A 13,486-nucleotide genomic window follows, 5' to 3' on the forward strand; every position below is an offset into this window, starting at 1 on the left:
GTTGTTCTTATTCCTCTTTGTCATTTTCTTCTTAATTAACTAGAATAACATAATTTAGATTCGTCTATCACACAATCAAAATTGAAAAGTAATTCAAATAATGATATGGAATCAGGCAATATCTTGGTACTTAAAAGAACTTGGTTGATAATTACAAAAATAATGATTGTTGAGGATCTCATTAAGAAATGAATTAACAATACAAATATTTGTTATGTCTGGTTGTTATGGTGAGGAGAGGGTACCATAATTTTCTTTTATTTAACGAGTGTTTTTGTCTAATTCTAAATTCGTTTATAACATTTTATTAATTTTATTAATTTGCCTACTACCAAAATAATGTTAACTAGGAGATAATTTTCATATTTGACGGGAGATAATTTCTCTTCTTTTTCTATTTTGTATGTAGATATTCATACGGCAAAAGATGATAATTTGCATTTTCAAGTATTTCAATCAAATACACAACTTTGTTTATCTTATCCTGTAAACTCATTCAGACAACAACCATCACAATATCACAATCAAATTTAACTCAATTTCTATTTTGTGCGTAACAATTTCATTCGATAAAAGATCATAATTTGCATTTGCATGTACTTTAACCAAATACACAACTTTTTCTATCTTGCCATCGTGAAAAGTCATTAAGACAACACTCAGAATACCACAAGCAAAATTAGTTTTCAACTTAATGACTTTGGAAATTTTGTAATGAAAAAATCATCAACAAATTAATTCAATAATCTTGAAAAGCATCAATTAGTTGTTCAATTATGTTGGCATGAATTAAACCAAATACATACACGTCAAGTCAAGGCCAATGTTAGTTTAGTAGGTTTAAAGTCTTTTTCTTATCCTATTTTTTTAGGATCAAACTAGAAATTTAGAAACAATAAAAAAAATGTTGGTAAAAATTCAATAACTTTCTAACTACATATTAAAAAAATAGCTTAGTGGTAAGAAGTTTAAAAATTAGCATTATACCTCAAATTAAATGTTAGTGATCTTTTTTATAAAAAATAAAGCATCAAAACAAGATACTAAGAGAGGCAAAAAAAAAATAGTATTCACATGCACTAAACATTACACCACCCATTAAATATGTAAATTTGATTTAGTCTACAAGATTTGGCCTTGACCTACATTAAGGTCAAAAAGACACATAGGATTAGAAAGTTCATATAATAAAAATTCACAAAACCAAAATAACAATAAAAGTCCTATGGATTAGGATTAACCTAAGTATATATGAGTTAGATTCAAGTTAAGATAGATAGGGTTAGCACAAGCTCAAGTCAAGTAAGTCGTTTGAGTTAGGCTTATATATAACATCGTCTAAGTCAAGCCAAGATGGATAGGATTCACATTGCGCTTAGTGGAATCAAGCTCACCTTAGACTGAATCATGTCAAGCCAATGTTTGACCAAGTTGAATTGATCCACAAAAGTACGAGTCGAGTTGGATCCACATAGGTCAAGTCGAGTTGGGCACACCATAGGTTGAGGCAAGTGGAACATACCTAGATCGAGTTGAGTAGGGTCCAGTTGAGCCTAATCAATTCAAGTCAAGTTCGATCCATGTCGAGCTCAGTCGAATTGGTTTCACACCAGACCAAGTAGAGTCAAGCCCACCGCAGGTTGAAGTTGAGTCAAGTTTACATTTAGCTAAAGATTCAGGCTCACATTGGGCTCAATTGAGTTTGGTCCCACCCTTGGCTCAATTGAGTCGAGCACACCTTAAGCAAAGTCAAGTCAAACACACCTTGAGTTGAGGCAAGTCAGGTGATACTGACATCTGACAAAGTTGTGACAAGCCCACATCATCAAGTTATGTAGAGTCAAGCCCATGTTAAGTCAAACACACCTCAAGTCAAGTTGAGTCAAGCCCACCTTAACACGAGTTAATTCAGGTTGACTTCATCCTAAGTTAGGTTAGGCCCAATGTGGGTTGAGTTGATTCGAGCCTACCTTGAACCGAGTCGAATCAAACCCAATTGGGTCGAGATAGGTTGAACATACATTGGGTTGAGATAGGTCGAACCCACCTATAACTGAGTCATATTAACCCACCTTAACCAAAGTTGAATTGGTCGACCGTCAGGCCAGATTAAGCCAGACCCACTTTTAATTGAGTTGGGTAGGGTCCTCCTCAAGCTAAGTTGAATCAAGTCCACTTCGGACCAAGTTGAGTCAAGTCCACTTCATGCTAAGTTGAGTCAAGCTCACTTGTACCTGAGTTAAGTCGAACCCACCTACAATCGAGTCAAGTCGAGCTCACCTCAAGCCTAGTCGAGTCCCACATTGAATCAAGTAAAGTTGTGTCCATGTTAGACCAACTAATGTATGGTTAGGTCAGATCAAGTCTAGTGAAGTTGATGTTGGGTTGAGTCTATTTAGACCCATATTAAATTGAATCGATTTGGTTCACTTCAAAAGTTGAATCGAGCTCATTTTTAGTTGACCGAGTCAAACTCCAATTTGATCGAGTCAAATTGGACTTATATGGAGTCAGGTTGACAATAGAACGAGTTGAGTCAAATCTATGTCAAGTCGATATCGAACTAAGTTCAATCATACTAATTGATGCTAAGACATGATCAACTATGTTTAAATGTCATATTAAGTCAAATAAGTTAAGTCAACTCAACCAAATTAGATCCTATTAAATTGCAAATAACAAAAATTAAATAAAAATCACCTTAAAATAACAAAAATTAATATAAAATATCTGGAGATCAATTTGTAATTTAAAATATTTAGAAATTAATTAAAGTCTCAAACCTAATTTCATCTTGACCATAACCTACTATATTTAGCATCCATGAAAACAAAAAGTGTTTGGATACTAGCTTTTGTAAACATCCTGAACGTATCAGCTGCATTGAAAAAAACATGTTTATATTACTAAAAAATATCATTATATTATAACACTTATTAATATTTAAATTACAATACCTAAATAATAACCAGAAAGGTTCGTGTGCAAAAACTCATTAATCGAACGAGAAATAGAGTATCATAAGCGAAATTTGTCTCTGAACTTAAACTCAATACAGGACAAAGAAAATATGATCAGTCAACACATACACAAAAAGGAAAACTATTCTTTGAATTGAAAGCCCCTGGTATATTATTGAGATCTCAAAAAGGTTGCAATGCAACGATTTTGTTGTTTTGAGGAAAATAAAAGGAAAAATTGTACAGAGCCTGATATCAGTTGAGTCAAAACTCCAAAACCATTGGAGTTGCATAGAAATCACAGGATCAACGAATTTCAGCTGCTTTGATAGAAAAACGTTAACTTTTATCCTTGTTGGTCACTAATTCCGTTGGCATAATCGGCCAAAGATAATCTCTGCAACCTTAGGTGTTGAATCAACATGGTTTTGTAAATATTTAAAATTGAGAATCATGTAAGGCTAAGGGAACTGGCATAGGATTGAAGAAGTAGCACAGCTTGCTCAGAAATGGCCCTGTTTCTTGCTTGCCTCGCCCAACCTGCAACAATTTCTGCAGCTTCTGTGTCTCGCACACTTTCTTCTAGACAATCTGCTGCTTCAGCAAGTTTTCCTTCGGCCAAATAACTCTCTACTTTATTGATGACAGATTCAATTCCGTCACCCGATTGGTCGTCTTCCCTAACCTGAGCACGGGCGAAAGTCAGACATAGGATGAGGTCAATAGAAGCAAGAATGGGAGGAGTTAGGGTAAGGGGGAAGAAATAAACAAAGTTAATATTATATTTTCACATCAAGCACGGCATGTTGGTCAGTTATTCATATACCTTCAACCAGGATGCTACATGTGCCAAAGAATGTGCCAGTATACCTCCCCCTCCTGGTGGGAAAAAGCTGAAGTGTCGCACACTATCTTTTAAGGCCTCAAACTGCAACAGAATATGCCCAAATGCAAAAACTTTATGATTGAAATCCAAAAGTAAATTATTCATTCTAGAATTGATGCAGTTACATAAAATCAGAAATTGCTTCATTAGATTAATACTAATTGTTTCGTATAAATTCGTCACTGTGGAAGGTTAACATGATAGGAGCATTAACATAACCAATGTGATTGATCAGTAATGGAAATTAAGGAAATCAAATGAAAGTTTTACGGGGTCAAAGTAACAACATTTTGCAGAAGAAACTTGGGAATTTTATTTTATATAGAACAAGTAATCCAAAACTCCATGCAAAGTTAACAGACGGCGTACCTTATGCTTTAATTGCAGTTGCGTGTCTGTGCCATTACTTCGTGTTTCTTCAGGAAGGGATGCTAGCACCAAATCCAAAACTGAATCTTTATCTATGCCTCCAAGATTAGCCTGCAAAGATGCTATTTCTTTCTCAATTGGCAATCCTTTAGATAATGCATCTTCCAATGCAAGTGCTCTCTGCAGGATCCAAGCACAAAAAAAGAAACTGGTAAGCAGGGCTGGAAAAATCAATAAAATAATATAAACCCATATTTTTCCACTAAGCCCTTTGAACGAAAGATGGATAAAAACAGCATAAAGAAACAGGTAAATAGAAACATTACCAAAGCAAAATTTTGTGTAGCATGACTTTGACGGGCTTCTTCAGATCTAGCATAAAATGCCATGCATAGGGCATTTATCTACAGAAATTGAAGGAAATTTTTTTTGTAATCAAAGTTAAATTTTAACTCCGACTGAAACAAAGTCAAGAAGTTTGTTAGTTAATAAATATTTTAAGTCAAGCCTTACTAGCTAAAACATGTAGTCAATTAATAATAATTTACTCAGTGTTTTGTCCTTGTCAACATGAATGTTACTTGGACAATTCTTAGAAGGTTATCACATCTAAACTTACTATAGCTGTATGGCTCATCCTTTGATGGAGTAACACAGGTCCGTAGAAAAAAATATTTGAAATGAAATTCAGTTATATACATTTCACATTTCTGTTCAAGGTCATACGCAGCTGTACTGAAAGCTCTCTGCAAATAATTTAAAACCATTTTGCTTTGGATGTACAGAACAGTCTCCCGAATCATAGAAGACTCAAATAGTAGGTGATGTTATTTGGGTTCTCAGCATGTAAACATTTAAGACAGTTCCCTAATATAAAAAATACATAAAGGAACACCATTTCTTTGCTGTCTGCACTTACATTTGGATCCGAACACTGCACTAAAAATTCCTCCATAATGAGCCTACTACATAATGAACAAGCAGAATTCATATGCTAAAAATGATGGAATGTGGAATGCATACTGTATCAAAAAATCTACACTGGCAAACAAACTTTGTCTCTGTTCAGAATCTTTCTGATGACTAGAATGCAGTTGCTACTAGCAGAGTTATAATTGATTATAATCTGATAAAAATTGCTGGAGACAGCTAACAACATAATTAGATTAGACATTGTTTTTGCACGCCATGAGCTAATTTCCAAGACCTTGTTTAAAAAGTCTTAGTATAATAGCTATGGAAACTTTTTATACTCGTATAAAACTATTCTGGCTATTTTAGTCTTCTAGATGACACCTATCCAAATTATACCCTTTTCTATAAATTAATTGAAATCAAGATATGAAAATTTAAAAGTGATCTACACATGCTTGATTTTAGCAGAAATCTCACATTAACTTCTGCTTCAGCCATTTTTTCAATTTGGGCTGCCTTCTCATTTGCTATGGCTGCATTTAACTCTGCCTTTGCTAATTCCTGAACTTGTTTCAACTTCAATTCAGCTTCAATTTCCTGCCACCAAAGATACATTATGTTAACAAATACTCCTTCCTTCCCATGATGGTATCATGTAAGAAAACAAAAAGTCCTAAAATACACGTTTTTTAGTTTTATATGTGATATTTCCACTTATACTCCTAGTAAGTGTCATTTTATCTTTTCAATGTAATATTGATAATAAGGTTAGCTTAATAAAATTACTATTCTCTTTCATTTATTTATTACATTTTTATTAATGTCCAAAAAACTGGGGTGACACTTATTATGGATAGAGGAGTATTATATAATAACAGATAAGAATAACAGCAGCCATGCAGAGAAAGTGAGAAAACAGTATTTGTAAAACAAACAAAAAACTAAATATGTGCCTTTTGTTCAAGTTCTGTCTTCAATTTCTCTTCCATCTTTTCTTGAAGTGACTTGATAGCAAGGGCTGCTTTTGCTCTCTCTCTCTTTAGCTCCTGAAAAGTATTAAAAGGGAAAAAAAAGGAGGAAAGATAGAGTTAATAACTTAATGGAATTGGATTCTGTTAGTCTGGAGAGGAATTGACAAGGAAAGGCAAACAACACATAAAAGAAATTGTTCAACTTGATCAGACTTCAAATTGGATTCTGATTACAAAAACAAGCTTCACAATTATATAGTAGTATAGCTTCAATTTTAGTATGAACTATTTTGCTGAATCAAGAGTAATTATGATTGAGTTAAATGTATAACAGAATCAACCTCTCTCAAAGTCTTTCTTACTCATGTTATTCCAACCCAATTATTCAAGACAAAACCTCGCTCAAGGTCTTTATACCAAGACAACTATTTGACACAAAAGCCAGCAATAAAAACTATGTTAAATTGAATACAAATTGAAAAGAGAATGCCAAAAGGCCTTTTACCTTGTCCAACATTGCAGCCTCCTCGGCGAGCATAAGTTCCATGGCAGCTGCATCTTTCAACTGCTTTTCATATTTTTCCTAATTAAACAAAGATTTCAAAGCTGATCAAAAAACAAAAATGCTACAAATAGTAAACACACTTGCATGGATTTAGAGAATGAGTTACAAAGAATAGTATGTCATAGGCCAAACCTTCAACAATTTCTTCTCTTCATTAAAAACATGTGCATCTAAGTCCGCCTGTCTTTTCTCAGCAGCATGAATGGCTTGCAAAAAATCAAAAACCAGTTTCCCATCCTCAGACATATAACCACCTCTCAACTCATCCATTGCACCACTAAGTACCTAGTGTTTGAACATGTTAGACTTCAAGTATGTTTAAGATCATAAATAAATGGACCAGAAAAAAAATATATAAGACTCCGAAGTACCTCTTCTCCTTCAGGGAAATGGCTATTTTCACTAAAGCCATGACTATATATATAGGCAGCAGGGCTTCTTTCTGACTTATTCCTCAAGTGATACTCCTCAAGGAGGGTGGGCTGTTGCTCTATATATTTGCCTAATGCACTCTGTGATGGACAAAAAGAAATAAATGTTAAAATCTATTTTAGAAAAAGAAAAATTAACAGGAAAAAATGGTGAATGAGATAGGGAACCCTGATATTAAGCTATTAACCTCTATATCAAGCTTATACCAACTCATAAGTACCTCTTTTTTCTCCTCTGAATCTTGTATTCCTAGTTGCACTGATGGAATATTTTCTGTCCCATTTTCATCTGGAACTGAACTGATCTGTGTAGATGTGAATGTATTTTGAACTCCCTTTTCTGGTCTTGGGGTATTGTCTGCCTCAATTCTTTTTATTCCAATAATCCCATCAGATTGCACAACAGATTCTTTACTTGGATCATCAGATGTTAGACTGCTTTGAGAATATTCAGGCAATTGGTTTTCTTCTGGAGCAGCAATACCATCTTCGGCAATATTAAATTTGTCTTGCACAGGACTTAGCTTATCCACTTGATCTTCTATTACATCTTCTGGCTGTGAAAAATGGGTATCAATTTTCCCCTCTGCAAGCTGTACTGTGGGATTTTCGTTGTTTAATTTCTCGTTAGGTGAAATTAACTGGTCCGTTGAATGTTGTACAGTCTTCAATTCTTCAATGGTTGCATTGACATGAGCTTCCTGTGGAGCACTATGATGCTCTTTCTTAAGATATTGATCCAAATAACCAGTTTGATACGCTGACAGAAAAGCAGCACCTAAGGCTACACTTCCAATGAAAAACTTTGATAGAGTCCCATTAGACTCAGGTGGATTGCCCGGAGACCCAGAAGCTGAGGCACCCCCTGGTTTTGATGTACTTGAGAAATTCCTTTGTGAAGATAGATGTAAAGGTATCTGCTGAATTATGTAATAAAGAAAATAAGGTAATCGTTAAACTCTAGGAAAGAGAGAAACATTGAACTAAAACCATGTATTTCTGAGACAGCACAATTGTTTTATTTATATTGAGAAAAAAGAATCAAAAAAATAAATACAGGAAATTTTATAAATACTGGAATAAGAAAAAACATCTCAATTATATATATATATATATATATATATATATATATATATATATATATTCTTGGTTATATAATATAATATTAATATCCTTATTTCTATAATTACAACAGTAATAAATTAGAAAAGGCCAACATATGAACCTGATTGAAATTTGATAGGAACCCAATTCGATATAGATAGAATGCTCATATACAATGCTAATTAGGGCAGACACACTATTTTTTTTTCAGAAGTTGGAAAATAAAAAAATTGTTGACATTGTATTGATAGGTTTTTTTAGACCTATAATGAGATGTTTTACAAACTGCAGATCTTTATTCCAACAACATACTAAGTTTCCTCCAATGTGGAGAAACCCAACACATACAATTTCTGGTTATTCGAGAGAACCAGACTCTCCACTCTTCCTATTCTTTTCAGAATGTACAAAAACAATGAAAAAACTACAAAAAAAACTGTCTACACAGACTTTATAAAAGTCCGAGACAATAAAACCTACCTACAGCCAGTTAACTGTCTGTCCCTTTTATTTCTCCTAATATAAACATTTTCCTTGAACCTATCAATACCCCCTCCATGAAATTTCACCTTATCCTCAAGGTGAAAAGCAAGAAACTCCTTATTGATGGTAGTAGCATCTTCCTAGCGGTTTTCAATGGGTGAGAGGTGTTTTCAACTGGACGAACTACCTTCCTTTTTCTTTATTTTGTAAACTGTATCAAACCTATCAACACCCCCTCCATGAAGGTGAACCTTATCCTCAAGGTGAAATTCTGGAAATTCTTTATGAATGCAAGCAGCAGATTCCACTAACTCCTGCATTTCCTCTTCCGAAATAAGTAACATATGGAGCTGTTTATTTTTGCAAGTATGATTAGGCCCAAACTTTTCATCACACCTGAAGCATAAGCTCTTTTTTATCTTATCTTGCAATTCTTCTTGGGACAATTTTCTAAATGGTGTCCCTCCTTGTTGAGTCCCAGCAGGATAACTATTGATGGTGCTCACACAGCCACTGCTCTCTCCACTTCCTCTGTTGGAGTTGGTAAAACCCACTGGATTTCTCCCTTCCTTTGAGTAACTGGAAGTAGATGGCAATTGTCTATAGGTGTTACTTTGAAGTTGCACAGTGAGAGAGTCCCCCTTGGTGGTGACTCTAACCTTTTCCTCCACCATTTGAGCCTTCATCATTAACTCAGCAAGATTCTGGGGTTCATAAAGTTTAACCTCCGCCTTTATGTCTTCCTTCAGCCCATTCAAGAAAATGCCCACCAAGTAATCTTGTTGCATTCCTTTCATGAACCCTGCATATTGTTCAAACTGCTCAATATATTCCCCCATAGGTCCAGTTTGACGCAAGCCAAGCAAAACTTCAAATGGGTTCTGCAACATTGTTGGCTGAAATCTTCTAACCACCGCATCTTTGAAGGCTTCCCATGTTGGATGTGGATGGCAGGTTTCCCACCATTGAAACCAATTCAAAGCTTTCCCCTCCAATGCAACCATAACAGCCTTCATTCGCTCCTCCTCACTAACCCCTTTCAAACGGAAATACCGTTCTAATCTATTGGTCCACCCATAAGCCTCGTCCCCTGCAAACACAGGAATGTCCAACTTCCTCCATGTGGCAGAAATCCCAGTAGAACTTCCTCCTTCATTACCCCTATTATCCTCACGGCCATCCATGGTAATAAAATCTTGGCCCTCTTGATGCTTAGTAGAGGATGTTAGGCGTTCAACCACCCTTGTCAGACCTTGAAACATCTCTTCTAACCGCTGGAAGCGACGGTTATTCTCGTTTTCTTGTTCATGGACGATCTTCTCCAACCCATCCCATTGTGCCTCCATTCTTGTGTTGACCATAACTTGCAGTATGCCCCCACTTCACCAGGAATGAGGCTCTGATACCAATGATAGGTTTTTTTAGACCTATAATGAGATGTTTTAGAGACTGCAGATCTTTATTCCAACAACATACTAAGTTTCCTCCAATGTGGAGAAACCCAACACATACAATTTCTGGTTACTCGAGAGAACCAGACTCTCCACTCTTCCTATTCTTTTCAGAATGTACAAAAACAATGAAAAAACTGCTAAAAACAACTTCCTACACAGACTTTATAAAAGTCTGAGACAATAAAACCTACCCATAGACAGTTATAACTGTCTGTCCCTTTTATTTCTCCTAATATAAACATTTTCCTTGAACCTATCATGTATCTATCCTAAAAACTTATCAAACAATCACAACAACTTAATCACCTAAGATGTACATTTTTTTTTCTACAATATATGCTACCCTAACTTTCTTTTGAATGCACTTGCTCCTAATCTTGTCTACTTGTCTACTTGTCTAGTATGTTCACTGAAAATTGCAACATTATCATTTCAGCTAGTTAAGTTCATTCTATTGTTGATATATTATCAATCAATATTCAATGGCATCTATTGTTGTTATAGAGTTATTACTACATGCTTATTTAGAATCAAATTAAAAACAAGGACTAGCAAATCAACAACCTAAGCAGTTCTTAGCACATATATAACACAATAAATTGTACCTTTATAGCAAGAAGAATGTATTTTACTTCCAGTACACTTTCTTGTCCTACATATCTATAATTAAATTAACACAATAGCAACAGCAGCTGGTAAAAATAGCACCAATTTTACAATACATACATTGGTATATGAATTCATAGATAATTGTGCTATAAAAATATCAACCAAGCTTCATAACAGTAAGTGGGGTTGGCTAAATGGATTAAATGGTGGAATAATAAGGTCAAGAGACAAACCGTTGGTCTTTATTTTGCAACATAAGGTCAAGAGACCAACCACAGTGGTCTATAAATATTTCTTAATTGTTTTGCCTATAATTCTTCTTGATCCTCCCTTGCCTTTAGTAATTAAGCTATCCTCTGTCCAATCTACTAGTTTAATTGGGGATTCAACTGATCTTTTCACACAAACCCTAATTACCTAAAGCGAGATTCTACTATTCTTTCAACAAAAAGTGCCCTATCTTACTTTCATGCATTTGTTCCAAAGTTTACTTTGTCTACTTGTGTAATATGTCCACTCAACCATTTGTAACATTCTCGTCTGTAGTAGTTAAGTTCATTATCATGTTGATATTTCATCAACCAACATTCAGTGCTGCAGATTGTAGTTACAGAATTATTACTGCAAGTTAGTTCAAATCAAACTGAACGTATGATATAAAAATAAAGATACTAAATATGAAGACAGCTTAGATTTTTCATTTGAGGGCATAATGCGTCGACTCGTGATTCAACATAGCAACAAGGGACATATATGCAGGCAAAAGTGACAATCCAATCCCAAAATGACAAAAAGTACTCTTCCTTCTTAAAATATCCTAAGATCCTCAAGGTTATTATGCTATTTGAACTAAGCAATTCTTTCTTTAGCAACTACAAAAGTACTACATTTTCCAGGTAATATACTCTTCCTACTTTGCTTGTAGCACAACTATGAACTATCTACATTTGAGCTTACAACTTCTGAAATCCAACCATCTATTGAGTATTTTACACCAAGTAAAACAATCCTATACCCATCCTATGCATCAGTTAGTAGCCAGAGGTCTCCATCACCATTATAGTTTTGTTTTTAATTTGTAATCATTTCCAATAGATTGTTAGATATACATATATATGTATCTTTTTTTTATGTAGAGAGATATATCCATAAATATGATCATGAGTGAATATGGAGCAAAATCTAATAGAAACCAATTGTGTGTGCGCTATATGGAAAATGTAGAAGAAAATAATACGAAAATGTATAGTCGGGAGAAAATGAAGTGAGTGCATGATTGAAACCTATTTAGAGTAAAGACTATAATGAACACTCCTGTCAATGCTTTGTCACTCCTAAAAAGTCTAACTCTGTGAGTGACAAAACATTGGTCTTTAAATAGCTCAAACAAAGTCATATTCAGCGGCAAATAGCTTGAAACGTCAGTTTTCTCCAACCAAGGAGGGCAGTCCATGCAGCAGTAAAAATTAGGATTAACCTCGAGACTTGTATACTTATTTATTTAATATTATGTTTTCCATCATAAATACATTTTGGTCATCTGGATAATTTTTGGGGCTTCAGTTTCTTAATTTGTCTCTGTTACTTAAGGCCTCTATGGTCTCTGCCTACTAATGGTAGGCTATTTAGTTTGGGTTTCAACTGTAGGACTACATAATTTCCAATTCTTTCCTAGCTCTTAAAGTTTATTTCGGCCTTCAGTTTTGTGTTTGTTCATGTGACACAACCACAGGTGAGGTTGCTAGATTAATCGTCTTCTTACCTTTAACCTTACCATCCTTTTTCTAATTTCCCAATATACTCATAAAGATCTGAATCCAAAGGTAGATAGCACCCAATGTACGCCTTTCAGTATACCAGAGCCATTTGGAATTAAGAGCAGAGAACAAAATGGTCGAAAAGTAAGAAGCAAAAAAATATGCTTTTGAAAATTATAAAACATATGGGTAGACCATATTCCATCAATTGCATTGAAAATAAAATGTAATAGAACCTGATAAACAAAACGTCTGGGTTTCGTTCTTAGAGCTGGGCGAGAAGATATTTGCAAAATGGACCTAAGAATTGAAGTCACAGAAAAACAAAAAGAGCGGTCAGAACAATCAAATCATTGGAATGTAAAAAAAAATAAAAAATCGATTTAGCAGGAAACCAGAGATGGAAAAGAAAAGAGGAAAAACTGGCGTTGGTTCATATAGGATAGCCGTAGTATACCCACCTGCGCAACATGGCAGTAGGGAAAACGTGAAATTGAGAGTGAAGAAGTTGAATGGATCCAGTGAGTGAGAGTGAAGAGGAAATGTTTCCGCAAGAGTGGTGCAACTCACCCTTAATTTGGCTACACAGATGAACACATCAAATTTTCAGATATGTTCTGTTATGTGATTTTGATCATTTTCTGCGTTTCAGAAACGATGATACGACATATGACCCGTTTGTTTTAACTCGGACCCCAAAATTTGACCCGAAACCAAATTAACTCAATTTATTAATATAGTTGTTGATTATTAATAATAGTTAATACTAGCACAATACGGTTAATTTATGAAACAGGATTAATTTACTTTTTAAATTATTTTAAAGGGGTTGATTCTTTTAATTTTATGAAATAAGGTGAAGTTGGATAGGAGTTGAGATTATTTTATTACCAAATATTTAATAGAGTGGACAAATAAATAATATAAAATATAAAATAAAACATATTTTTTATATGGATAATTTTTCTTTGTTATATTTAAG

The 13,486-nt window shown here is 34.4% G+C and overlaps 1 protein-coding gene across 2 annotated transcripts; it reads right to left on the reverse strand.

Annotated features, from left to right (window-relative positions):
- Positions 1-3,108: 3,108 nt before the first annotated feature.
- On the reverse strand, positions 3,109-13,159 carry LOC108347069 (uncharacterized). 2 transcript variants are annotated; one of them, XM_017586197.2, is made up of 12 exons: positions 12,966-13,159; positions 12,741-12,804; positions 7,319-8,014; positions 7,038-7,178; positions 6,799-6,951; positions 6,607-6,684; positions 6,084-6,176; positions 5,608-5,727; positions 4,542-4,619; positions 4,216-4,395; positions 3,787-3,888; positions 3,109-3,645 (listed from the first exon to the last, which is right to left on the reverse strand). In XM_017586197.2, exons 1-12 carry the CDS (start codon positions 12,974-12,976, stop codon positions 3,412-3,414), a joined length of 1,950 nt encoding a protein of 649 aa, XP_017441686.1. In that variant the 5' UTR covers positions 12,977-13,159; the 3' UTR covers positions 3,109-3,411. The 2 variants fall into 2 exon arrangements, with proteins under 2 accessions (XP_017441686.1, XP_017441678.1); XM_017586189.2 differs by having other exon boundaries at positions 7,319-8,017.
- Between the last annotated feature and the right edge of the window lie 327 nt (positions 13,160-13,486).

Source organism: Vigna angularis, chromosome 1 (assembly GCF_016808095.1).
Source record: "Vigna angularis cultivar LongXiaoDou No.4 chromosome 1, ASM1680809v1, whole genome shotgun sequence".
Classification (NCBI taxonomy): domain Eukaryota; kingdom Viridiplantae; phylum Streptophyta; class Magnoliopsida; order Fabales; family Fabaceae; genus Vigna; species Vigna angularis.

Coding starts and splice junctions, on each gene's coding strand:
- LOC108347069 (XM_017586189.2), bottom strand. Junction 4,396..4,541: donor CTACACAAAATTTTGCTTTG/GTAATGTTTCTA, acceptor TGGATCCTGCAG/AGAGCACTTGCATTGGAAGA. Junction 3,646..3,786: donor ATGTAGCATCCTGGTTGAAG/GTATATGAATAA, acceptor GCCCGTGCTCAG/GTTAGGGAAGACGACCAATC.